The sequence below is a fragment of the Gavialis gangeticus genome, unplaced genomic scaffold, assembly GCF_001723915.1.
Source record: "Gavialis gangeticus isolate Ggan-Ray unplaced genomic scaffold, GavGan_comp1, whole genome shotgun sequence".
Taxonomy (NCBI): Eukaryota; Metazoa; Chordata; order Crocodylia; family Gavialidae; genus Gavialis; species Gavialis gangeticus.
The window spans coordinates 32,964,413-32,992,360 of NW_017729008.1; the positions used below are offsets into that span (position 1 = coordinate 32,964,413).

General features: G+C 44.8%; 1 protein-coding gene across 4 annotated transcripts in view; it reads left to right on the top strand.

Annotated features, from left to right (window-relative positions):
• The window catches only part of USP6NL (USP6 N-terminal like), a 222,427-nt gene that overhangs the window by 189,074 nt on the left and 5,405 nt on the right, over positions 1-27,948 (top strand). For all 4 annotated transcript variants that reach the window (XM_019509570.1, XM_019509571.1, XM_019509573.1 and 1 more), the window contains one exon: positions 6,405-6,557. In XM_019509570.1, coding sequence (XP_019365115.1) covers positions 6,405-6,557 — 153 coding nt within the window. The remainder of the gene's footprint in view (positions 1-6,404; positions 6,558-27,948) is intronic.

A 27,948-nucleotide genomic window follows, 5' to 3' on the forward strand; every position in this document is an offset into this window, starting at 1 on the left:
TGATAGACTTAAGCTTCTTCCTGGTGGATAGGGGTCCATGTCACAAAATCATTATATTTGTTGGCAACCTTGTCAGCAGAGAAATGAAAGATTAAATTGTCATGGAGACTGATCTCTGGCTCCTCCAGAATGTATTATTGTGCTTCATTGTGGAAATGCAATGAAACACAGTATTTTTTGCTTTATTCTGTACCTGGTCAGAAGTCAAACTGAAGATGCACATTTGAGGACATCTCAAGATCTAGTAGATAAAGAAAAATTATAAGTGAGTGAAAGCATATTTTAGACTGAAGTAACGTTGTTAAAAGAAAGTAGAATAGTTTAATTTGAAGATGGTCAAATACTGACCTGGACAGCACTAGTAGCAAAATTCAGTTAAGGAGTAAGCAAAATGGCCTTTATGTTCCAGGAAATTTGTTGTTTTAATCTTATATGAGTATTCATAAACACTTGCTTTTGACAGGACACCCAAGAGATCTCCACAAGCTTCTACACAACTAAGTGGTTTTTTCAGTGTTTCCTTGATCGTGTGAGTATCTTCGTACCTTATATTCCCATTTTTAGTCTTAGGTTGGGGCTAACTGTTCTGACATTTCTGTGTGATTCTGTTATTACAGACTCCTTTTACATTAAACCTCAGGATATGGGATATCTACATACTGGAAGGAGAGCGTGTGCTTACAGCTATGTCTTACACAATTCTGAAACTGCACAAGAGTAAGATCTCTCACCATTTAAATGCTAAATAGGAATTTGTCAGGGTTTTAAGTGTTGTTTTAGAAAATATTTGTCTTAATGTATTTTGAAATAATTCAACATATTTTTCTTCCATTTTGAACTCTTCTTGGTGACAGCATAATCTTAGCATATATAACTGCACTGTTTGCTTTGGAGAGCCTTGTGATCTGTTAAGGACATGGATAGGTGTTGCATGACCCCAGGAGGTCATCTAGTCCAACCCCCTGCTCAAAGCAGGACCATCCCTAACTTGAGTAGCTGTATACTTATCTCAGGTAATGAGGACACCCAGTATCCCACAGTCCTCTGCTCTTCCTCCCTCCCTCCAAGGGGAACTGAGGGAAGGAGAGCATTGGTCCCTTGATAGCCTGCCCAGGGCTGAGCTGTTTGGGAGACCTGTGGGGACCTGCTGTGGGAGTTAAGGCCCCCCAGCTGCTGGACAGACCCAGGGAAACCTGTGGGGACCCACTGTGGGTACAAGGGGGTGGAGGCTTGAACCTGGGGTTCAAGCCTCACTCATCTGCCTCCTTTCTCTGCCCAGACCTGGCAATTGGCAGAGGGCATTTCCTGGAGCTGGACTTGTCCCTCTGTGGGATGGGTCTATAGCTGTGCTGCCTCTGCCTCCCACCCCATGTACCCTTCCTGGGTGACCCCTAGGGGGGTGTATAGGCAAGGGACTGGTGCACCTGGGCAGATGCCCTCTCTTGCAGCCCCAGGAGGGTTCTCACTGTGGGAGGATGCCCTCTCCCTTCCTGCCAGTCTGATGATTTTCTGGGGTTAGAGGGACAGCAGTATTCTCCAGGGGCTGGAATCCTCCCGGGGCTCTGGGAAAGTGCATCTGCCCCTTTCTCCATTCATTTCTTTCTGTTGACTCAGAAATCTGCATGGATAGGGGCCACTCTTTTGTGCCACGAACCTTTTGGGGGTGGGGGGGCTGGTTCCTGATACAGGAGAATGGCACCTTCCCTGTCATCCTGCCAGTCAGCTGACTGGAGTGGGGTGGGGGCAGGGGCATTCTTCCAGGCCTGTCTGGGGCAGCTGCTGCTTTTCAACAGCTGCTGCTTTTCAACAGCTGCTGACTACCTGTTGACAGCCCACCTGCTTCCCTGGTACGGGGGAGTGCAGGATGTCGATGAGTGGGTTCCTCTTAGAGAACTGATCACCCAAAGAGCAGCCTTTTAGTGTCCCCTGGCTGGAGAGCTCACCTGTGTAGCTGGAAGTCATGTACGCTCCATTTTCTGTTTTTTCTGGCACTCAGAATTTCTGTGAAATGAATGTCCATCTGTGCCCACTGTCTAAGTAAGCAGCCCTCTTGATCAGGGGCAGGCAATTATTTCAGGTGGATGGATGCTTAATGAGTTTTGGTGAGTTGTTGAGGGCTGCATGGGTAGCTCCACCCCTTGATGGTTGCCCTGCCCCCTTGTCACCATCTTAGGACCAGACGTCCTGCCCCTGCCCCTTGACTTTGCCACCAGAAGTCCCTCCCTTTGCCCCCAGGAATACTCGTTTTGGGAGTGGGGGTTGCCATCTTAGAACCAGGAGAAAACCAAATCATACACTAAAAGTCAAACACCTATTAGAACATATTTTAATTTTATTACTAAAATTATTTTTGTCATGATCTATGTTTGCATAGTGTATATAGAGGTGGTTACATAATAACTCAAAAATTAATTCTTAGTTTTGTATATTGTGCATGTATGGTGGGGTGTGTGCATGGGTTTGGGTGTGAGTGGGGTGTGTGTGGGAGGGTTTGTGAAGGGGTGTTGCTGTGTCTGGGGGGCATACGATATGTTGGGGGGTTGTGTATATGTAGGGGGCTGTGGAGGCAGGGGGTGGGTGTGTGAGGTTTTTGGGGTATGAGGGAGGGTGAGGGGGTGTATGGGGACCCCCGCACTTCCCCCATGGCTCAGCAGTAGCAGGTGGAGTGCTCAGGGCACAGGTGCCCTGGCGAGGCTCTGGCCAGTACTACATGTTGTGACAAGGGGTGCAGCTTTCCCCAGGCTGTCTGTATTGCCAGTGGTCCCTGCCACTCATGCGCAGCCCCCACACTCTCTGGGCGCGGGAGGGAAGCCCCAGACACTGGAGCAGCGGCCTTCCCTTGCCTGGGACTTCCTTTCCCTGCTGTACGACCCCGGGCGGGAAGACAGGTGGCTCCAGTGCCTGGGGCTTCCCTCCCGTGTCTGGTGAGCGCAGTGGCTGTGCGAGAGTGGCAGGGAGCCCTGGTGATACAGATGGCCTGGGAGAGGCTGCGCCCCTCGCTATGATGTGCAGCGCTGGTCAGAGATGCTTCTTGCCAGGCACCTGTTCCCTGAGCACCCTGCCTGCTGCTGCTGCAGGGAGGGGAGTGGGGCATGGGCAGGTGCTGCCCAACTGGGGCAGGGCATGGCATGGGACACAGCCATGAGAGGCTCATCTAGGGGCCCCAGCCTGCAGTGGCAGCCTGCCCTTGCCCCACACGGAGATTTGGGGGGATATGCTCCCCATGCCTCCCCCAGGGTTGTGGGCAGTGGCAGGAGCTGCCCCGTCTCCCTGCGTGCAGCTCAGTCCTATGCCCTCCCCAGGCTGGGCAGCATCTGCACCTGCCCCAGCCCCACTCCCTTCCTCACTGCTGGGGCCTCAATCTGGCCCCCAGCCCCCCCATGCCTCTTTTCCCACAACAGGCTTACCAGCTGGACCCAGCTGTTCTCCATGCTGCCGGGCTGTGGTCCTGGCCGCCTGCGTTCTGTGCTGTGGCTGCACACATGCACATGGCATTTATTGGCCACATCAGCCGAAAAAAGCCGATTGCCAATACAGTTTTTCTTTTTTTAGTGCTGCTCCCATATGGGACTGATGTATTGGTACACCTCTAATTTTGCCTCACCCTGTTGTAGATCATGCTGTACATCTGTTGTTGAAATTGTGGTTCTATGAGGATATGGTGATGAGTGTTTCCAGCTGCGTGGCACAACTTAAAAGCGAATTACTTTTATGTATTCGGCAGTTCCTCCAGAAAAAATTAAGTGACTTGCAAGCGAGCCAGCACCTTGTTCAACAGACTAAATTACTCCCCATATATTTGAATAGTAATAATAATATTTAAACGGTGTTAATAAATAATCTGGCCTCTAGAAATGGTAGGAAAGGAGCACTGTAGGTTCATGGTTTGGATAACTGAAATACAGTGGTCTGACAGATTATGAAGGGGCTAACTTGTTCGGGTTGAACCCTTTGTGTTCTTTGCTTTTCCTAGCTACATTCTTTCAGAAGCACTTGCAGTGGACTTGTGCATGCTTACGTCTGTGCCATTGCATCTTCGCTGCAGATGTTACCTGTATTAGCTAGGTGAAGTACCAGTGATGTGTATGCCGCCATCACGATATAGGTTTGCCTGCCAATGCTGTAATCATGCCTCTAATGGCAGGGTACACACCCCTTATACTTGATTTTAGTTTTTGGAGGAGCATCTGCACTTTAGGCTGATCTTTCCCTGTGTCTGCCATGAAAACATTTTCTTTGTAATTTTCCTTTTAACTCTGAGTCTTCACTTGTAGATTCGGTAACTACAGTGTAATGTAAATATGTCCACAGTGGCTTAAGAGGGCCAAAGACACATTTATCTTGTGTCTTGTTGTATTCTGTTGATCCATCTTGATTGTTACTGGTACATGACTTAGCTGCTTTAGAGCTAGCTTGGATGTCTGCATTAGACTGCTGTGTAAACAGTTCTTTGTCTGCAGTTTAGACGCAGCCTCAGTGTCACTTAATGCATGTAAAGTGGTACAGCAGGCAGGCTTTGCATGCAGCTGCCCTGTTCTGGTTGTATTTTAAAAGAAATCAATATCTCCGCTTTCTGTGAGCAGTGGAAAACAATTGTGTGACATGTAGTTTTCAGAGAAATTCAGTTATAAAACTGATTTCCGCCTGAGCAAACCGATATGATAGTTTCCTCATAGCATCCAGTTTCTCACTGTAGGTTAATATGGCACTTAGCCGCAGCAGGGTCTGCATAAATGTGCTGCTGGGGAACAAAGAGAGACAACAGCAAAACCATGACATGCATCTTCAGCCACCAGAGAAGTACACCAATACCTATTGTGCACGCGGCCTAGTGGCCTAATGTTATTACGATATGGTTCATTACTTTTATGTTATTTAACTTCATTTTTAAGCTTCATTACACTACTTGGATCCCCTCCTCGTTCCATCTCCCAAAAAACTTTTTCCCCTCTTACCAACAATTCATATTAACAGTATCTTTCAGTTCCTTGTCCCCCTTTCCCCATCATGCCTGTGTAGACCCTGATTTTATAATATTGAAGGATTCTCAGTTTTTGTTACAGTTGAAAGGGAGGTAAAATGCCTGAAAAAGCATGTTGGCATTTTTCAGTAACACAATTGTTTAGGACTGTTGCTTTCTCTTTTAGATCCCCTTACTCTCCAAAATCATGTATTCCCAGCTTCTGTAGGTACATAGACCTTGGTGGTTTGTTACTTAATCTACTTTTAACTGCCAAGGGTCTCTTAAGAAATTTCTCTTATGGGCCACTTATGCTGTAATTGTTCATCACATCACCTCCTGAAGTGTTACAGGGGTGTAGGTGGTAGCCATGTTGGTCTCAGGACATAGGCAGACAAGGTTCTTCGGGTGAATATATCTTTTATTTGACCAATTTAAATAGTTGGAAAAACATTTTTCCAGAATTTTCCCCCCAACTATTTAAGTTGGTCTAATAAAAGATGTCGTATTCACCCCAAGAACTTTGTCTGCCTTCTGAAGTGTGACGCCAGTCACTGTTGGTACATTGGGACTTGATTATTTCAAGGTTGGGCCCTGTGATTCCATATCAGTATTCATGCCCACTAAACCTCAGTTCATCAATATTTCTTCCTTAATGTTTCTATGGGGAGGACTGGTAGCACTGCCAATTATTAAAGTTGCCTGACACTTTTTATTACAAAAATCTGTATTCCATTCCTTTTTATTGGCTCCAAGCTGTAACAGTTTTGACTGAGATTTTCCATGTTGGGATGCTTTTCAGACTGAATTCTTTAGAAAATGTTAGTCATAAACAGTTCTGTTTTTTCCAAGAATGAGGTTAATGAAAACTTTTGCCATGTTCTTTAAAAAGTAATAATAAAAATTAAAAAAAGATTCTAGCAATCCTTGTAAACTCTTGCTTTCTTTCCCGTGAATGTTATCTCAGTTATGAATGACAGTAGCTTAAGTATCAAAATTTTAAACAGCTTAATTTATCTTCTGAGAGGTAGGTTATGAAGACTATATCTTCATGTTCCAGGGGAAGGACAGGAGCTGGAAAATATATAAATGCAAATGAAAATGTGTAGATCTGTAACATAATAACAGGGAGACTGAAGGATGGTACTATTGCTTTCAGTTTTCTGAAGAGATATCACCTCTCAAGTTTGGGAGACACTGTCCTGGGGAGGCAGTTACTGTAAAAATGAGAAAACATTTATAGGGTCTGAGCACATGCAGTTTTAGTGTGCTTTGAAAATGTTCCATCATCCCTGTGTTCTTTGTCATTTGTAGAAATGTTTCAGTTTTGAAACTGTTAAAGAAACTAAAAAAAAAAAAATCACTTTTCTAGTGGTCTTTATTTATATTTGAATGATACCTGAAAACACTTATTTGTTCATCATAATATTTTGTTATTATCTAGAACATCTGATGAAATTACAAATGGAAGAACTTGTAGAATTTCTTCAGGACACTCTAGCCAAGGACTTCTTCTGTGAAGATGACGTTGTAATAGAGCAGCTTCAAAATTCGATGTCAGAACTGAAACGAGCAAAGTTAGACCTACCAGCTGCTGGTAAGAAACTTCCTCTAGATATGTTGATCTGTACACTAAGAACTGTTACAAATATAGTATAGTTCTTTATTTTAAGTGTTAGTTGTATGTCACTAATATATTTGTTTATTCATTGCTGTAAAGTGCTTATCATTTTAAAGATACTTTTGGGTTAAAAAATAGAATTTATGCTATGAGTTAACTTTTTCTTTTTTAAATGGTTAGTCCTAATTCTGTTTTGGGAAAATGCTTGTCATTAAAAATTCAGATAACTGAGCCAACTTTCTTTATTAATTTAAGGTTTTTAGAAGGAGATATGTATAAGCAAGAAGACTCTGTGAACTAGCTTTCTTCAAATAAATCCATCTGTTGAATACTTGATAACCAATAGGCCTTCCTAGTCTTGAATATTTTGCTGCTTCCTTTCCTTCCCGTAATTTTTAATTTCTGCAGTAGCAAGAAAGGTAGCTATTATTCTCTGAGATATTTAGAAAATGGATTATGGAGCACTCTTCCTTCCACCCTGACTCCTCCTCGGATCCTAGTGCCTCTGTGTTGGGATACATGGAGGCGTGAGGCCTAGAGGTTGTAGCCAGAAGTTGTTACCAGCATCCATGGTTGGGGGGCAAGCTAAGGTCAGACCAGGGTTCACATGCCACACCAGACAGTTTACTAGGAGCGGAGGTCAGGGAGTCATCTGAGGTGAAACCATGGTTCACTTGCTGAGGCAGGGGGATACCAGAAGCAGATGTCAGGAGATGAGCTGAGATCAAACTGGGGTTCATGTGCCAAGCCAGAGGGTTACCAGAAACAGATGTTGGGAAGCAAGCCAAGGCCAAACTGGGTTCTTCAAGTTCAGGGACTGGGTGCACAGGCAGGAATGCAGGGACAGGCACCAGGGAAGTCACATGGATGAGAACTACTTGCAGGCTGAGGCCCGATGCAGACACCAGGTGCCAGCTGCTGCAAGACCTACTTAAGAGTAACCTTGGAACTAGTCGGCAGGTTCAGGCTCAGCTACTCCTAGTCAGGCGGTTGATTGTTGCTTACCTAGTTGCCTTCTGCAGTGCAGAGGCCTTACACTATTTCCCACTTACCAGCTTCTTGTCCCAGCCTTCATTCTCCCTTTTGTTTCAGTTTTCTGCCAAAGTCCTGGCTTTTCATCACATCTGTTCCCCTGTACACATTCTTCCCGCACTGGGTCACAGTTACCGTGACCAGGCATTCTGGTCTCTCCTATCTCCTTGTCCAAGCTCAGTGTTACATCCCATCCGCTTGACAGATGGCTCCAAATCTTGTCCAGACACTTCCAGCTCCATTTTTTGGTCATCTGATCACAGAGGACTGGGTAGAGCAACAAGTTGGATTGGATGAGGTAGGAGGGCCTGTGACACTCTCAAGTCTCAGATGAACTCACAGTTTCTGAGTTCTGCTATTCCTATCCTACCCTGTTCTCTGGCAAAGTGTGTTGTCTTCTCTTCTAATGCTGGTCTACATAGCCTCTACATCAGGGGTGGGCAAAATACAGCATGTGGGCTGGATCTAGCCCACCAGGCTATTCTATCCAGCCCACGGACCCCCTAAAAAATTTAGAAAATTATTATTTATCTGCCCCTGGCTGCCTATCAAAGATGACAGGAACTGGGGGCAGTAGGACACAAGGAAAGCCAGGGGCTTCTGGCTTGGGTCTGTGAGGTTGTTCTTGCCTCCCTGCACTGGAGCAGGAAATTCAGGTAAGAAGGGGGAGAGAGGGAGTGGGCAGGAAAGTGGGGAAAACAGCGGTGTTGGTGGGAGGGAATGGAAGCGATCAGGAGCGCAGGGCACCCACCAGTGTCTTGGGGCCAGCGCCAGTGGGGCCCAGAGCAAGGTGGCAGGAGTGCTGGGTTGGGCTGGCAGGGTCTATAGAGCTGGGCTGGGCTGTGCCAGTAGGGAGACAGGGGAGGTAGCTTGGCTCCATAGAGCCCCTGCTGGCCAGGACCCCATGCTCTGGACCCTGCTGGCGCTGGCCCTGGGACACCGATGTGGGCCCCGCACTCTCGTCTGGCTGCCACTGGCTTCTGCATGCCCGCTGACTCCCAGCCCCACAGTACAGGCAGGGGCAAGTGTGAGGAGCCCTGACCCTGTGCTTGCCCGTCCAGGCTGAGCAGGGGTGGCAGGACAGAAACTGCTGCTCAGCGTGGGGCAAAAGCAGCCCTCCTTCTCCCCATGACCAGAGCTCCCTGTTGCAGCTTCCTGGAGCCCATGTGGGGTCTATTCTGCCTCTCCATCGCGTCACTGCCTCTCTGTGGGGCAGCAGTGGCAACCGAGAGCAGGCACAGGCAGGACAGCCTGTGGACAGGGCTCAAACTGCTGCTTGAGGCAGAGGGAAGTGTTTCTCTTTGCTGCCGCCAGGCAGTGTTTGCTGCGGGGCCCAGAGTGGGGTGGCAGGAGTGCGGAGTCCTGGCCTGAAGGGGCTCTATGGAGCCTGGCCAGCTCCCCTCTCTCTCTCCGCTGGCACAGCCCAGTCCAGCTCCATAGACCAGGGATTCCCAACCACAGGGCTGTGGTCCTGCAAGTTGGCTGCCAGCTTGTGGCTTCTGCCACCAGCAGTCACGTGCGGGTGGTGGGGCAGCTCTGGGAGGGAGGCAGCTGGCTCTGTGTGCCCTGTCCTGCTCCCGCCACCATGGCCATGCTTAGCCGAGCAGAGCAGGGGAAATGCATGGGGCAGAATACGGGGAGGCGGCTCTGCTACTTGCTCCTAGGAAAGGCAGCAGAGCCCCTTTTTCCTGGGCAGCCCCAGCTGGGTCCCTTGGGCCACTGCCTGCGCATCTTCCTCCCCTGCAGGGTCCCCCTGTACCCCAACCTGGTCTGATCCTTCCAACCCTGCTCCCCCACAAAAATTAAACTGAAATGTGTAAATTAAATTTAAAGATGTAAATTAAATAGTTTGCAGGTCCACAGTATGAAAAGGTTGGGAACCCCTGCCATAGCCCTCTGGCAGCCTGTGCCTCATGCTCCTACCGCCCCACTCTGGGTCCTGCCAGCACTGGCCCTGGGACATTGGTGCAGGTCCTGCATTCCCATGCACCTGCTTGCTTCCACTCCCCCTACTTTCCTGCCTGCTCGCTGGCCACTCTGCACCACATGGTTCCCATACCCACACACACACATACGTCCCCACAAGCCCCCATACCCCCTGACACCCCACACAGTATACTAGAAAGACTGCATTTTGAGCTATTATGCTACCACTTGTACATATACAGCACGAACACACACAAATCAGGACAAAAATATATTTTTTAAATTAAATTTTAATATATTATTATGGCTGTTTGATTTTAGTATATAATTTGCTTTTTTCCCCCTAAGATGGCTAACCCTGTTCCCCAAAGGAGTACTTCCAGGGGCAAGGGGAGGGACTTCCTGTGGCAAAGATCAGAGGCTAGGGATGGGACTTCTGGCCCCAAGATGGCAACCAGAGGGCAGGGCACCTGTCAAGAGGTGGGGCTACCCATGTGGCCCTTGACAGCTTGCCAAAACTCGGTAAGCGGTCCCCCACCTGAAATAATTGCCTGCCTCTGCTCTACATCCTGCTGTGCTGCCAGTCATTCTTTGCCTAGGTGGCAGAGATCCACATGGTGGATCTAATTATCCAGTTCTGTTGATGATTCATGTTGGTGTTTAGTATGATGCCTTGAGATGAAAGGTTTTAGTCAGCTTCTATAAAACCTTTCACTGTCAATGGAAGAAAGTTGCTTGAATGTTAAGAGATGTCCTCCAATATGGCTATTTCTCTATTCTTAATATTCTGCTTTGGGAGGGTGCTGTATTTAATCAATCCCAAGTGGAGTTTTTGTTTAAGAATTTCCTTGTATTTTAACAGAACATTTATAGCAGGGGATGGAAAAGCAAGAAGCTGTCCTGACTTCCCAATTTGTGTGTGGGAATGTAGAGTAGAAAGGAATGTGTGGGGAAGGTAGGTTTGTAGACCTGGAATACTACTGTTTGTGACTCCACTCTGGCATCTCTGGTATCTTTTTTGGCAATCTCTCACAGTCAAGGATGATTGTCTTCCACAATTGGGTCTGAAGATGGCTGACAAGGCCAATGTGGGATCAGCAGACTCTTGCAACTCAGGCACATGTTTTTGTGTGGGGTGGGTAGCTTTGGATTCTTGACTCAGTCTGTAACATGTTGTTTCTGCTGCTCCCACTTTTCCATCTCCTGTTGTCGTAAGGTTTAAAAGTACTAAGATACTTGCAGTAGACTCCACCTCCATTTTGGGGTGGTATTGGGCAGTAATCTCCCATGAGTTGATGTTTGTGGCGGGCATTAGGGGGCGCTTCTGTGCTGAGCTGCCTACCTCACTGCTCCTGGCCACCTGCCAAGCTCCAAGTGCCTCCCCGGGGGTGCCTCATATCTGGCCAACCCCTTTCCTGGAGCACAACAGCAAGCCTGAGCTCACTGCTCCTTCTGCCCAAGAGTCTCGGTCTGTCTGCAGCCTTGTGCCCCCTGGAATACAAAGGCCTTGTAAATCTTGAGGGCGTGCGACCTACTGCAAGAACTTGGCTTGCTTCCCTGTGCCTGGAGCACAAATAGTGGCCTCCGTTAGTCAGCCAGACCAAGGGGGCGTGAAGGCATGCCTCTTATCCCTTTCCTAGCCAGTCCACCATGCTTAGAACGATGGAGAACTTTATTGATTACAGGAAGTAGGTTTGAGGTAGGGTACAGGATAGAGAGGTATGACAGAATAACCTTAGAGCAAACTGTGGCTAGGTAGCTGTTGATCATGCAGCTGCTGTACTGCAAGCTATGGATCTAGATAGGTTTCAAGTAGTTTACCCACAAGTATTATCCAGAGGCTGGTTGAGCTTTCCTTTGGAGGCCGGCAGTTCAATGTGTGCCCAGTTTCAAGGGAGAGATCTCCCTCTCTCTGTCTGGTCAGTTGCTCCCATGCTGTCCAAAATGGCGCTCTCTGCTCATCTGGAGCCCAACAGAGACCCAGAAGCCATGAGCTTATTCCATGGTTTCCCAAAATGGCTCTCCCCTTCCAGGAAGAAGGGACCCTATATTTCCCTGTTGTGACCTCATCACTAAGTTCCACCAGAAGCAGCCCCATTGGCTGATGCCTGGTGCTTTCAAGTGACCTAACCTTCCAGGTCCAATCAGGCAGGTGTTTCTGATGCTGACCAATCAGTTTAAAAGCAGTACTGGTCACCTGATGGTGACGGCCCCTGCCCCCTTGCCAGGAGGTAAGTGCCCAAACAATAGGGGCTAGGGTAACCCAGGCAACCAGATTGACAGACAGGTGAGAGAACTAGTCACATGACCTGCACAGGCAGGAAATTGAACAATGGAGCAGGTTCCCCCTCCCTCAGGAATTTACCTGCCCAGGTCCTGTAGGCAGAGCTGGTTGCTTAGCAATGGGAGTGATAGGTTTTTCCTTGCTATTGTTTTCATACCTGTCTAATAGAAGGGTCTGGGGAGATGCTGGGAGGGCATTCTGCCACAATGTTTATAACGCTTTTTTTGAAGTTGGCCTCAAGGATGTCCTTCAAGTGCTTTCTCTGCCTTCCTCTTGAGCGTAAGTCTTGACTGAGCTGGGAGAATAAAACTTTCTTTGGGAGTCTGGATTTGGACATGTGAATGATATGGCTGGCCCAGCAAAGTTGATGTTGGATGATCATTGTTTCAATGCTTGTGGCATTTGTTTACAAGAGGGCTGTAATGTTGGCGCATCTATCTTCCCGCTGGTTTCAAAGGATCTTCCATAGGCAGCACTGATGGTACTTCTCCAAGTGACTTGAAGTGCCTCCTAAGGTGTCCACGTCTTGGGTCCATACAGTTAGATGGGGATCACAACTGTGTGATAAACCATGAACTTGGTATTGGTTGGATGTCATGATCTTCAAACACCCATTTCCTTGGGCATCTGAAGGCAGCACTTGCACTTTTGAAGTGATGTTGGATTTCTTCGTCAATATCAGCCTTCTGAGAGAGATGGCTTCCAAGGTACAGGAAATACTCTCCAGATTTTCACTGTGAATCTGAATTACCAGAGCTGGGGACAGCTAATTAAGAGCTTGTTGATGAAAGGACCTTAGTCTTCCAAAAAATGTTAGGCAACAATTCCATTTTCTTGTACATCTTGGTAAAGATGTTGGTGATTGCCTGAAAGTCTACTTTTGAGTGAGTGCACACTACAACATCATCGCATACTGGAGCTTGATAATTGAGGTTGGGGTGGTCTTGGTTTTGGCTCAGAACTGGCTGAGATTAAACCGTTTACCATCCATTCAGTAGTTTAACTCCACTCTGACTGGCAGCTTGTTGGTGGTCAGATGTAGCACCGTGGGAAGGAATATCGAGAAGAGTGTTGGAGCGATGACGCAGCCTCGCTTAACTCCCATCTTAACCTCAAAGGGGTCTGTGGTAGATCTGTTACTGAGGACCATTGGTCGCATTCTATCATGGAACAGGCAAAGAATGGTGATGAATTTTGGTGGGTATCTGTACTTCAAAACGATCTTCCACAGCTTTTCTCAGTTGACAGTCAAAGGCTATTGTGAGGTCAGAGAAGGCTATATAAAGAGATATGTGCTGTTCCTGGCATTTTTCATGCAGTTGGTGAGTTGTGAAGATCATGTCAGTTGTGCCTCTTGATGCCCTGTACCCACATTGAAATTCCAGGAGGAGCTCTTCAGCAAGTGGAAGTAACAGTTCAGGAGGGTTCCCGCAGTGATCTTTCCTGTGGTGGATACTAAAGTGATCCCTCTATAATTTCCACAGTTGAACTTGTCTTCTGTCTACCTGTCAGGGTAGCCATTGACGGGGCTGGGAGAGTGGGCGGGGGTCGGGGCCTGGCAAGGGTCCCCTGTAGTCCCCTCCTCCCCACCCCCTACTTACCAGCATGGAGTCTGGATCCAGCTCCCTAAGGTGGCAAGTGAGGACTGCCTGAATCTTCGAATCTCTCTGAACCTTTTCTGAATCAATTTGGAGGCTTCAAATTGATTCAGACCTTTTTATTGGTTTCCCGATTCGATTCAGAGATTCGGCCTCCGAATCTCCGAATCGAATCAGCAACTGAAACTTCACACAGCCCTAGTCTCCTCCATCCTTAGGTCTCAAGGGGTGTTTGTCCCTGAGTGCTCAGACTGTAGATGGCTTTGGCATTGGAAAAACCATGCATATTGTGGATGTCAGCAAGATGTTGAATCTCCTTCATCTTGTCTTACCACCATCTGTTCTTCAGTGCCACTGCATTGGCATCTCTGGTATAATAAGGCAAGGGAGAAACCCTGCTAGAAATAGGGTGTTCTGAGAAATGTGAATCGGACATTCCTACAAAGGTACTGGTGGAGAACAGGGGTCTTATATTTCTGTGACTCATGGGTGTCAGAGATATACCCTGTGGAGCCCTGTGATCCAGCCTGTGGGTCTTGCGCTGACTCCATGCACCTTAATTATAGAATCATAGAAAGAAGGACCGAAAGGGACCTGTAAGATCATCAAGTCTTGTCCCTTACCATGGGCAGGAGAGGTAGCTGGGCTCAAACAAGCTCAGTGAGGTGTTTGTTCAATTTCCTCTTGAATGCCTCCAGGGATGGCGACTGCCCGACCTCTTCTGGAAGTGGGTTCCAGATGCTAGTTACCCATATGGAAAAGACATTTTTCAGTATGTCTAGCCTAAACTTTTCCTTGACTAGCTTGTGCCCATTGGTCCTCATCCTCCCAGGGGATGCTTTTCTGAAAAGTTGCTCTCCCAGACCCTGGTGTTCTCCCTTGACATATATTTGTAGGTGGCTGAACAAACCCAGATCCCGAAGTCTCTCATAAGGCCTACCTCCCAGGCCATTTATCATGTGGGTGACCCTTCTCTGCACCCTTGTGAGCTTGTCCACATCCTTCTTGAAGTGCGGTGCCCAGAACTGGATGCAGTACTCCAGCTGTGGCCTCACCAACACCGAATAGAGGGGGAGGCGCACCTCCCTGGATCTGTTGGTGACACATCTGCTGATGTATGCCAGAGTACTGTTTGCTCTATTGGCGATTTCATCACACTGGTGGCTCATATTCATCCTCTGGTCAGTTGTCACCCCCAGGTCCCTTTCAGATGCAGTGCCAGCCAGTGGACCCCACCACCCGTTGTATAGATATGGTGAGGGCTCTTCCTACCCAGATGAAGGACCTGGCACTTGTTCCTATTGAACCTCATCTGCTTGCGTTCAGCTCATAGGACCAGGTTGTCAAGGTCATCCTGGATCTTTGTCCTGCCCTTGGACGTGTCTGTTTGTCCCCACAGTTTGGTATCATCTGCAAACTTAATCCTTGCACTTTTCACTTCCTCATCCAGGTCATTGATAAAGATGTTAAAGAGCACGGGCCCAAGCACTGATCCCTGGGAGACGGCCATCTAGGATGAGGCCACCCATCACTTGTTGGGATTGGCCGCTGAGCCAGTTCCCAACCCACCACACTGTAGCCTGGTCTAGGCCAATACTTTCCAACTTAACCGAGAGGATTTCATGGGAAACAGTATCAAAGACCTTGCTGAGTTCTAGGTAGATGACATCCACCTCCTGTCCCATGTCCAGCTGGTTAGTTACCTAGTCGTTAAAGGACACCAGGTTTGTTAGGTATGACCTTTCCTTGACAAAGCCATGCTGGTTGTTTCTCAGTACCCCACCAGTTGCGAGCTTGTGGTTGATGGCCACCTTGGCAACGTTTTGGAAGATTTTTCCCAGGACGGAAGTCAGACTGGTCTGTAGTTAGCAGGGTTGTTCCTCTTTCCTTTCTTAAAGATGGATGCCACGTTAGCCCTCTTCCAATATTTCGGGGCCACCATGTGGGTTGAATTCCACCATGTGGGGCTGTGGCCTGCATGTGCCACATGTTGCATGCGGCACAAGGAAACAGGTCTCACGTGCACTGGATGTGTGTGTGGGGCTGGACCTGTGGTGCTGTGGTTGCTGAATGCAGCACATGATGGTGGTCTGGGGCATGTGCTGCATGCAGTCCCCATGCTGGACTGGCTCTGTGCACTGGCTTCAAGGCCAGACCAGATCAGGCCCACAGATTGGCTCCATGCACCGGAACCAGTGTGCAGGTCCAGTCTGGCATGGACATTTCATGCAGCGTGTGCCCTGTGCTGGCTTCATGTGTGACCAGAGCCAGCACGCGACACACAGGGCTGGTCTGGGGTGTGTACTGCAGGGGGCGTCTGTGCCAAATCAGCCCCATGTGCTGGCTCTGGTGCAGGTGAGCCCTGCACTCCTCATCTAGCTCACAGGGCCAGGTAAGTTAGACACCTCTGCTGTAACTCATTTAATGATAGGGTGATGGAGGCAGCTGTAGGTTAGATGGGGAAGTTAGTGGGTTACTGGGTTGTTGGTTATAGCTGTGTTGGTCTAAGGACATAGGCAGGCCAAGGTTCTTTGGGTAGATGCAATATCTTTTATTAGACCAACTAAATAGTTAGAAAAAGTTCTTTGCAAGCTTTCTGGCACAAACACCCCTCCTCAGATATTGAGAGACTCTGCTCTCATTGGGTTACTGGGGACAGGCATATCACAGTGTACTTTTACACTGTAATCCTAGCCCATCACTATTCACATTTGCGGGTTTAATTAAGGGCCCTCTCGGCTTGCCGAGCCACCGAGCACTGGCAGAACCAGAAGAGCGCCCAGTACTGAGAAGCTAAGAACTCCTTTTTGGGAGTGCCCTTAACCTCCTCCATACCTTGAAGCCCAGGTTCACAGCACAGCAGTAATTTGCGTGCACACGTGTTATTTTTTTCTCTCGCAGTTTCAGTGAGTATTGTAGGCATGTAGTGACAGTGGTTTGTGTTTGTCTTGCAGCTCAGGAAAACAAGAACTAGCTTTTGACAGATCTTTCCTCCTCAAGACCAGTTTCCTCCTGCTGCAGGGGAGCAGTAGGGAGCTAAGGGTGATTTTCTATCAGATGTGTGTCCCAGTAGGGGGCACATTTCCCCTTGATTATTTTCTTCTTTAGAAGGAATGATGCTAATGGAAAGATGTCTGCCTAGGCTGTATTTCCTTGTGATAATACAAAATGGGTAATCTTTCTGCTTCTTAATCCATTGTGGCTCCAACTCTTTGCAAGTTGTTAGCACACACAAACCTAGCTGACTCAATTCACTATTAACTATGCACCCTGGGATTTTTAATTCCAGTAGTAGGAGCTCTTGGTTTTTAGATCCAAATGTACTTAATTCGAATGTCATTTGATCCAAACCTTCCAGGGCATCACTTTAAAAAGCAGACTGTTTGGGCTTTGTGAGGGTAGACCCAGGTTTGCCCTTTAGTAGAGAAACAGAAGTGAAGTATCAAATCGGAGACTCACTTGGGATGGATTAGGTCTGTTCTGTAAGCGGTTGAGATGCAGAGGAGGGCTGCCGCAAAAAAGAGAAGAAGGAATACATGGTGGGCTTGGTATTTAAAAGGAATTGTTTCTAGTCATGCATCTCTGTCAGGAGACATTTTGGAGAGCTGTACTTCATGGTATGACTCTGAGCCAAAATCTTTAATGTGGTTTGAGACTTGTGTATTTAGATATCTAAATCAACACTGATGTGAATAAAATGATTATTTTTGGCATGCATTCCACTGCTGCATTCAGGAGGATTACCAAGAACAACCCAAAATATATCTTAGTGCTAGACTGGGGGAGAAGACCTTTCTTTTCATATATATATTTCTCAGTAGCCTGAGAGAGTCTCTGTACATATGGTATATTTTTGCTGGGGGAAGTTGGACTGTTGCTCAACTTTTCACAAAATGTATATAAAATACCTTTATCATAATCTTGGGAAAGTTGGTAGATTTATCTATTTATCTGCTGTTATCTTTAGATGAGTGAGTCTGATTCCTCATTTGTTCTTCATATGAATTTCACAAGCCTTTATTTTTTTTTTCACTCTGCTCATTTTAGTTTTTTTTAATCGTTGTCTTCAGGCAGTAATATTTTTCTACAGGCTTTCAGCATTCCCTAGACATTTAACCTTGCTCACACGTCTGCCTGTTGGGTTTTGCTTCCCACATGATCTCTAGCTCTTTTTTTTGTTCCTTCCTTTTATGTAAACTTGTCATACCATTATATGCCATGTAGCAAAACACGTGCACGCACACTGCAATCTGGGAAAAATCACAGTTTTTCAGTTGGAAGGGAACGCTGCTTCATTTAGGTTCTTGTACTGAGCAGCCATAACACCTTTAATTATTGTGACGTAAAAATAATTTCTAAAGAACATAAAAACATAGAAGACACCATCAGAGGGTTGTATCAGGCATCTGAGAATAGCGGAGAGCTAATTAAGTTCGGTGGAATTCTCCATCTGGCAATCTCTGTTCGGGTGTTTAGATTTTACTGCACTTGTTGGACAGACTGTGGTAGAATATCAAAAGAGGTATTAACTTTGCACAGCATTAAAGTAATGCAAAAGTCTTCCTGGTAGAGCTTTCTCTGGCCTGTTTCTTGTGGGGAATCTAACACAGAATTGGGACTGGGGCAGGGAGGAATGACATACAGTATTTGATTTCCCCCCCTCTTTGTTGAATATTTTGCTTCATGTAATCAGATGAAACACTTAATTTTTTTACCTGAACAGCTACATTCCAGAAGCTAACCATATCGTTCCATTTTCAGTACCATGACCCTACCCAGGTAATACAGAATGTTTGTCAGGATACTCTGGTCCAAATTAAGAATATTTGAGGACTATAGTACTCAGGCCCTCCTGGGTCATTCAGTCCAGTCCCTGTACTTGCAAGCAATCATTTACCCGAGGAATCTCCCAAATGACCATTTCAAGCCTTCACACAACTACAAGGCATGGGGCACAATACCTGGAACACCAAGAACAATCTACAGAAGGGATTGGCATCCAGCAGCCCACAAACTGGATCTGGCCCACCCAGGTGATTTCATCTGGGTTGCAAAGCGCAGGCCATTTCAGCAGCAGGGCAGTTTTGTGTCTGTTGGTGACAGCTAAGTTGCGCATGCGGTGGCAATACTGAGGTGGGGAGAAGCAGTCATAGTGGTGGCTGGGTTGGAAGCACCAGCCCACCTTGTACTGAGCTGTTTTATTTCAGCCTGCTGCCCCTGCTTCACGACATGCCATAGTTGAAACCAGGGGAGATAAGAGCAGTGTCCTGCTTCTGCAGTGCTTGGGAAGTAGTTTGTTAATACCTATTTCGAAGTTCCTAGGAAAAGGGCCTTGCTCCATGCTACAGAGCAAGGTAGACCACCTTCACAGTCTGTGCCAATCTAATTTTAAGGAAAAAGTTCCTTTCTGGCAACATATGTGGTGATTGATATGACCCTGACCAGAAAAGCAAGACCCTCTTGTCAAACAGCTTGTCAAATCTGCCAGTGTTCCCTGTCTCTCAAAATCTGCATGATGCCTGTCTCCAAACTCCTCAAAATCCCGGACCCCTGCAGTTGAACTATGGGTCTTCTTAGATCAGGGGGCGATGGCAGGGATAGCATTGCGGTATGCTGTGGGTTCCAAAAAAAAGTCTTAACACCGATTCCTTCTTTGGCTAGTGTCAGAAAAATCCTTTGAAATGCTTACAGCTCATGAGAGTCATTTCCCACTTACCAAGAGAAGTCATAGAGCCAATAATAAAATAAGTGTTCTTCCAGAGGACCTGCTGCTTCTTAAAACACAACCAGAGGGGTAGAAAAAGGGATCCTGAACCTACGGTCCTAAACTGAGCAGCCAGCCCAAATTCAAAGTGGAAAATTCTGCAGTCCACTCCTACAGCATACTCCCACTCCATTTTGATCCAAAAAGCACAAAGTGGCCAAAAAATAGCTCTCAGACTTAAATCTTCCAGTTCCTTACACCTGTGAATCCCTTGCAACGCTTACACTAGTTTAAAGTAGCTGAGAATTTTTTACATCTACATTGATTGTAATACAAAAAAAATGTTGACGTAATTCAGAATTTTTCTTTGTCCACTTAGATATTTCAGTCATTTTACTACATATTCAGTAACCCCAGCTTTGAAGCTCATCCACTTTAGTTGAATCCACATATCAGTTTCTGCTATGTGCAGCAAAGCTAATGGAGAGTGATTTTTTTTCCTAGATCTTAGTCTTCAATTTAATATTTTTTTTCAATGAAATGTGTGGCAGTGGATGCAATATAACTTTACTGATCATCTGTCAAAGAATGTCTGATGGCTGCTGTAAATGGTAGCCAGGGAAATAGGGCTTATGATGCTGACAGATAAAGCAACAAAATTATGTCACTCAGCAGCTACTTTCTTATTTCTGATTTTATATATATACTTTTCTGCTGTGTTTTCTTTCAGAGGAATTTGGGATTTTTCACTTATATGTTTGGAGAAAAAACACGTAGCTATCTTTTATCTTTTTTTTCCTTGAACTGCACTTCAGTTGTTAACCAGCTAAACCAAGATACTTTTCCTGTCTTTTTTTTCTTGTGTGATGTCACTGTTTGTTTCTTAGTGCTTAATTAAAGGATGTAAGTGTATGGAATGGTGTTATTTTTAGCAGTTCTAGGTATTGGTTCTGCATGATTTAATAATCTTTATTTATTGCTTGAAGGTCTTGAGTTTGCATATTTTTTCCTCTATAAATGAAGCGATGATCCAGCCGGCTGTGTTGGCTATTGTTCTTAATCTCATTTAGAATGTTCTGAAGAAGAGTAGAATTAGTGGTACAAAACGCATTGTAGTTATAATCAGAAAGGCTCGTTCAGACAAAAAAAGAAAAAAGCAATTAGTGACTAAATTGGGAGTTAGACAGTCAAAATTGAGAAGTGCAAGCCATATGATACATACCTAACCCTTTAGGAGCTTCTGGCCGTTCAGGCAGCAGGGTAAGCAGTGGCACAGGGATGATCATAGCCATCCCTTGTCCTCCCATCACTGCTAACGTGTGCCCATCTGGGCTCTGTAGTTAGGAATTTGGTGTCAGAAAGTCAGAGACTTGTGCTTGTGCCCTATTCAGGCTGAAGGTCTTCAAATTGAGACTAGAGGTTAGACTGGCGTATGGGTACTCTTTTCACCTCTCCTGTGAAAGCAGACAGGTATTACGTGGAGCTAGAAAAGAGAATGGGAGAAGTCCTCTGCTTCCAGGACCATTTCTGTACTACTTCCTATTGGAAAATATATACACAGGGCTGGAACTCCTCATTTCTAGCAGGAGAAGGCACCTGGGACTAGAGTCCTGCTCTCTGTGGATCTCTCTGGGTCTTCCTCTCCTCTCTGTACAGTGGCATGGCTTGCATAGGAGGAGTGGAGAGTGGCTGATCCCTGTGTCTAGGGTACTCTTTTGAGAAGTGGCTGGGGTTTTGAGTTGCCTCGGTTTCCAATTTGGGTACTTGAACGCTGAGCTATTGTATAAAAGACGGGCAGCAAGATTGCCATCATTACCTTCTTTTTCTTTGGCCATTGATTTAAAAGAGCGGTGAGCCAGGTCTCCATTCCCATCAGGAATGACTGCCTAACTCCAGAAGATTTCAGGCTCTGATTCCCAGTCTCACATAGGTCCTAAATTCAGGGCTGCAGGGAGATGCAAAGATAGGATATCAGACATACTTTGTATTCAGCGTTTGCCATTGTCATCTTGTCCTCATCCCACTCAGTGTACTAGCTGTTTTGATTCCTCCTCTTGCCATGAGACATGAGGTAGCAAATGGGTTTTAAATTCCAGTTAGATACCCAAGTCCCCTTTTTTGGGGCATGGAGCAAAGTGACTGGAAAAAAAAGCACCTTGCTGACACACTGATACTGTGTGCATAGCTTCTGATTGATTGGCAGTCCCGTCTGTTAATTTGGTTCCTTAACTGCATTGTTTTTAATCTAAATACAGCTGTTTATCAGATGAACCTTCTACTGCCACCTGCACTGCAAAGGTAGCATAGCCAGAGTAAAGCAGTGTGTATTCTGCTTCATCGTATGTGCCGCAGCAAATCCGCCAGCCAGATTTTGATTCTGGAATCCTTTTTGCTGATGATGACATATTAATGAGCAAAAAGACAGCTTGACTTTGAGACAGTGGCTTGATCTTACAGTGCAGGCAGTTAAATTAAAAAAAAACAAAACCCCAGCAACAAGAAAAACAACCCCGTTTTGACTGGTAAACTGAACAGGAAAAATAGGAGGCCACTGATGGAAAATAAACACAAAATACCAAGATGTCATTTTAAGAGTAGTTTTTCTGGCCATTTCCATCCTTGAAAACTGTTAGAACAGTCAAAGTGCATATATTCTAACCTGAAATTAAGGCCAAGACTATTATTCACCAGAGAGAGCACTTAAAGCACTTTACTCCAATTATATGTCTGTTATTCAATACAAGAAGCTGTTAGTACCCACTGAAGCAATTAATCTATGAAGTCTTGTAGTTGAGATTGATTTCCACAGGGTGGTGACAAAGACTTGTTAGATCAAAAGTCAGAATAAACCCTTTCTGATACAGCTTGAATTTCAGATCTTTGTAGGAATATTTGTATGGGCCCCTATCCCTGCTACACTCATATTTCAGCATATTCACCACCAATAAGCAAGTATATTATTGATTTTTTCCCACTTCGATTTACCCTGTTTTTGATGCTGTTTCTAGGCTTTAGGTGTTAATATTAAGTGAAAAAATGATTGTGCCAGCTTCCAACAAAGCAAGAAGGTTAAAATAAATTTATGCTAAAGTAATGGAACGAAAAATCAGTATCAAATGAGGGTATGGGAGGAACTGGCAGCTGCAGGGCAAAGTAAAGATAATTGACATTTTTTGGCAGCTATAGGGACCAAAAAATTAGCTTAATCCCTCACATGTATATTCCTGAAGAAACATGGGTTTTGTTTTGTAAAAATAAGTTTAACAACCAACTTGCAGCTGGTGAGGAAAATAGTGACTGCCAGTAGTGCAACTAGGGCAGGGGGAAGACAGCATTGGCGCCGACTATGAGCGGGTGCCAGAATCACAGCCCTATGCCCAGTATGCATGTATGGGTGGAGAGGGAACAACCAGTGTACCAGGGTTAAGAAATATGCTGGCAGTCACCAACCCAAAATTATCCTTGTATTTAAAGCAAGATATAAATTTAAAAAGAAAGATGTGCCAGCCTGCAGACAGGTATGTAAGCACTGAGACTTTCTCCAGCTTCCCTTTTTTGACATTAATAAAGCGCTCTTTTGCCCTCGAAACCTACCTATCTGAAGTACAAAACTACAAACAGCGAGAGGCCAGTACTAGACTGCAATTCACTCTAATGGGATCTGCAGTCGTTATAGGCAGGTGAGTGTTGGGCCCTGGGTAGAGATGGGATATGTTCTCGTGGGAAGAATGAGCTAGATGACATTTAAATCCCTCTTTGTGGTCTTGCTCATTCTTCAAAGAAATAAGAGGAAAATGGTTCTTTCCATTAGTGGAAAATTTTAAATACCAGACTAATGAGATAAAAACAACTTGGCTCCTTTCTAACAACCTGCATCCAGTTCTGTGCTCCCCAGGTGTATTTGCATTATTTGTGCAAAGAATAAGGGTCAAAATGTAATCAAATTCCCTGGTTCGTATTTTTTTAATTTGCTCTGTGCTTCATCTTCTCTCTTTGTTTATATCCTTATGCATTAGGTTTTCTTTTAATTTCATTTAAACTGGTAAAATGCATAATCTTATTATATGCTTTTACCAAAAACTGTAAATGATGGGTTTTTATTACTATGATTTACATAATTTTATTGTCATTTGTATTGTATTGTTTTAGCAAAAGCTGTAAATAAACTACTGCTACTTAGGTACAGGGTGGATAAATAATTACATTCTTCTTTCTCCCAAAAGTCCTACAGTGACAGCTCTGAAAATACTAGTGTAGATCCCCTTGTGGGGGATTTAAACCTTTTGTCCAGTGCCTTGGTGTACTGAAAGAGGGGAAAATTAATCCAAATCCATGCTTGACCTTCTGATACTGGACACCTAAGCGTGGCAGGTTGGGAAGGATCTTATCGCCCAGAAAGTTCCAGAAAACAAAAATGCCACATTTGAACAGTGAATAATGCTAGTCTTTGTTGCCAAGGCAACCATCACCTGAATCTGACAGCTTCTATTTCATTTTCCAGTTTTTAAGATGTCCCATTGCTAATATACATCTTAGAAAAAGTTGGTTAACCCGTGTCAGCCAAATCAAGGGAACGGACAGATGATCAAATTGCAGTGAATTAAAATAGGGCAGGGGCTTCCTTGGCGAAACTGCTTTGTGGGAAACGTCCACCTGTCTACTCTTGCCCCAGGGTAAGCGAAAGCTAAACAGGGGCAGCTCTTTCATTCAAGGATAAGCTGCCCCAGTTTTATTTTCATGTCTCATGGGGTCAGAGCAGACAGTTACCACGTGTCAGCTGCTCTACAGTGCATCCTCTGGTCCCTTTTAACTTGCACCAGCTGATTGTTTGTCCACATGCAAAGATGCTCCATCCAGAAATAGCTGCTCGCATAATAAAAAATGAAGCCCATTCTACCCCATTCTCGTCCTTGCAGCAAAACAGGGTAGACATGCCCAAAAGGCTAGTAAAATTCATTGTTGGGCCAATACTAGAAACATATTCCAGATTCAACGACACCATTGAAAGCACCCTGCTGATAATTTCCAGATGTTTGAATCTGGGGCCTCTTTAACGTAAATCTCAGCTGAAGACACAGGCATGCCCGAGAGCTGCAGGTGAGGCAGAAGCTGATTTGTGATGGGAGATGGAATGAGACATGATGTGCAGCTTGCAAGGGAATTCAGTACTCTGGCATGCTTCAGCGGCAAGTCGCAAAAAGGCGTTTTTCTTGCATACTTTCCTCAGTGGAGATGCTTGCTGCCTGTCTGTTTCTGCTGTTACTCACCTGCTCTTTCACCCTGCTTTTCTTTATGATTTTTTCTCGTTTTGCTTGTGTTTTAAATAGAGGTGAGGATGAACCAATCTTTTTTTCTTTTTCCTCTGTTCCCACCAGCACCCGACATCGTGGTCTTCCTGTTCGCTACTACCCCCCAAGTCTTTCCTGGTATTTTATCTCTGGCTTGTTCACAACATTCGTGTACATGATTTGCATGCTTTTTTGTGAATTTGAGCTGTGTGTTTGTATTAAACATGCATGGGAATGGTATGCAGATTATTCTGTTTTATTTCATATGGACTCACTGGGAGTGGCTGGCTCTAAATACTCCAATTTTTTTTTTTAGTGGATATTAAATATGCATATTTTAGCTTAAAACAATTGCATTTTCTTTTAGGAGATGACAGTAGCTTATAACATGTCTTTGAGGTACCATGTTCTTTTAGGGGCTCATGCTGCAACCCCATTGTTTTGCATGGGGCTGTTAGTTCTTGTTGGGTTATGGCAGGAGATGAACAAGTCTGAGTGCATGTTATTTCAAGCATGGCTGAGCTTGGGACTCAGGTGCAAGGTGGCTTTGACTGACTTGGGTATATAATGGAGCCTAAAGTAGCTGCACCTAAATATTGGGAGTGTAAATGATCTTGGCTACTCCAGACAAGATTGAAACGCTGTTTTTACGCAAGACCTCTGATGTCTTGACTGTGAGGCCAACTTGATTATCAGTTCTGTGAAAGCCTTATTATGACTGAGATATAAATCTGTCTGTTTTCATCCCATGTGTTATCTTTTGTCTTCAGTACCGACTCTTAAGTCCCAGTATCACATGTGTATACAAAGCTAAAAGCCGGGTATCCTAATATCAAAATGCAAAAGTTTTCTTGCTAACGTATAGTTGTTATTTTGAAATATTTTGGCTACTGTTTGGTACACAAATGAATTCTGAGTATAACAGCTTCAAAATAGACTGCTGAGGTTTGTTCTGACATCCTTTTTACAGCAATAATTCAGGTTATTGCCCATTTCAGCTAAACAGAGCAAACTGCACATACCAATGCTAATGCCTCAGTTGTTCTGAAATGTGAGGGGAAGATGACAGAAAGTAATCTTTAAAGTAATGGAGAATTCAATAAAAATGTCTAAAATATTCTCATTTGGGTTCCATGGAAGCTTAATGGTAATTAAGAGACCTTAAATGTGTTACCTTTAAAAAGAAACGAACCCACTTATTGTTCAACCAAGTACATTTCAAAGGTTCAGACTGCTCCTTATACATTTGTTCAAGACTGCAAAGGATTAGAGAGAGCGGTGGATGCTTTTAAATGTGTACATGCAAATACAAAAAAAATTGCAGATAGTGGAATAATAGGTATTTAATTTCTTTTTAGCTGCATTTCAAACAAGGAAGACAGAACTGGCAGGGGAATTCTGGTTTTTCCTAAAGAAGACATTTTTTACATACAAACACATTAAATGTTCTTGGTGGAAAATTAAAACATTTTATAGTTGATAACAGGTCATTTTCTTAAAACTGCCATTTAGCTCCTCATGAATCATCTGGAAGTTATAAACTGAGTTATAAAACTAAACTCTCTTCTGCATAATTTGTCTGAACAGTTTTTTGGAAGGTGTTTTGTATGCATTGCTTCTCGCATCAGACTTAATTCTGATCATTAAAATAGAGCATTCAGGATTAAACAGAAGTACTTTTTGTTTATGATAGTCCGCATTTGATGTCTTTTAATTATTCAAATAAGATTGGAAGCACTAATTGTATATGGTTTTAGTGTTGAGAATATTTAGTCAAGGCAAAAAACAACCCTGTGCAGAAGAACAGGCCAAGATCTCAATTCCTCCTTGTGTGGGAGTGTAAATGGGATTCAGGTGCAGCAAAAACCCCACAATCAGCAAAAGGTGAATTCCACACTAAAAGAATAAAGGACAAGTCTCATCATGGTTGAGGCAGTCTGAAGTGTATGATCTTAGGAAGGCTACTTTATCAGCCAATTTCTCAGCACTAATTGCTGTACCTTCTGGTCCATAAACAGGTTGGGAAACATGGTAAGAGCTGTAGAAATGAGCTGGTGAATTTTCTGTCCTGCTGCCCATGACATCCATAGGATCAAGCCCTCCAAAATGTTTTTGGGCTTTTTGCCAACCAGTTCTTCAAGCCTTTCTTTTTTTTTGTCATCTTCTCTCAGAGGTCTGAGGGTGAACAATGTAAAATTTAATCTTCTACTTGAAAACTCCTCCTGGCCTCTCCTGAAACGGGACTGTAAGCAGTTAGCAAGATCGACTGACCTGCCTACAAAAACAGGCTGAGAAATTACACTGCCATTTTGTGGTGCGAATAGCTTAGAAACTTTGTACAAGAGGTGTAGATGGCCATCTATTCAGGGTAGCATGGAAAGAAACCTGGTCAAGCTGTGTTTGGAAAGCTTAGGTTGAAGTTCATGTTCTGCTGTGAATTGACATGAAGCCATACCTCAGGAAGGTGGTAAGTCTCTGAACTAACGCAGCATGTATAGAAGTTGTTCGGAGCAGAGTGAAAATGATCATTATAAATGATGACATTGGCATTATATAGGAGTGTGGCAAATAGACTTCCGATTTCTGGTGAGGACTCTTTTGTTACTTTGTCATTCCACCTGCCATCATCTCATTCCTTTCTCTTGAACAACTCAGACATAGGCTGTCTCCCTCTTTGGCTACATACTGACTAGCATGGCATGGCCCTGATCTCCGTTGGTAATTCTTAGGTGCTGTCATAACAAATATCCATTGGTGTGCCTCTAACAAGAACCAGCTGTCAAGGATGTAACTCATATTATTGATTGTGCAATTACTGTGACTCTCTTAATAGTTCTAAGCACTGCATTAATTTGAGAGAGGAGCATGTGTGAGTGTTCGCTCATGTGCACCCGTATAGACGCACAGAACAAATTGGTCATACATATAACTGGTAATGGTGAGCTATTAACTTTTAACCTCAGACTTTGAGTGACGCAGGAGAGTCATGCAGTCCTGTCTCCAGCAAAGCAGGAAGGATCAAAACGCTAATTATTCCACTTTTAACAATTTTCTATAACTTATTACAAAATACGTCAGCAAAACCAAACTTGTTTTCCTTTCCAAGGTATTGTAGTTGTTTTACATAACAATTTACTATCTTCCTGATACAGAAGGCAGTAGTTGGGCTGCGCTGTCTGATTCTTTAATAATTGTGGGCTAGAAGTTTTAATCATTTTGTTTGAGCAATACATTTAAAAATAACATACTTGACTTTTTTCTACTTATAACATGAAATTACTGCACATATGAGAAAAGGCTTATTTATTTGCCAGTGGGTTAATTTACAAGGAGAAAATACAGGAAACCCTCGTTATTTGTGGCCTCAGCAGTCGCGTTTTCAAATATTCGTGAATGCCGAACCCACATTGTAATGCACTTAAAGATGCTCGTCAGGAGCTCTGTGCTTGCTGCTGCTGGGCTCTGGCTGCCAGGCTCATGCCATTGCCAGAGCAGCCGTTCCACCCCCGCCCCACGCACACCACCCCCCCACCCC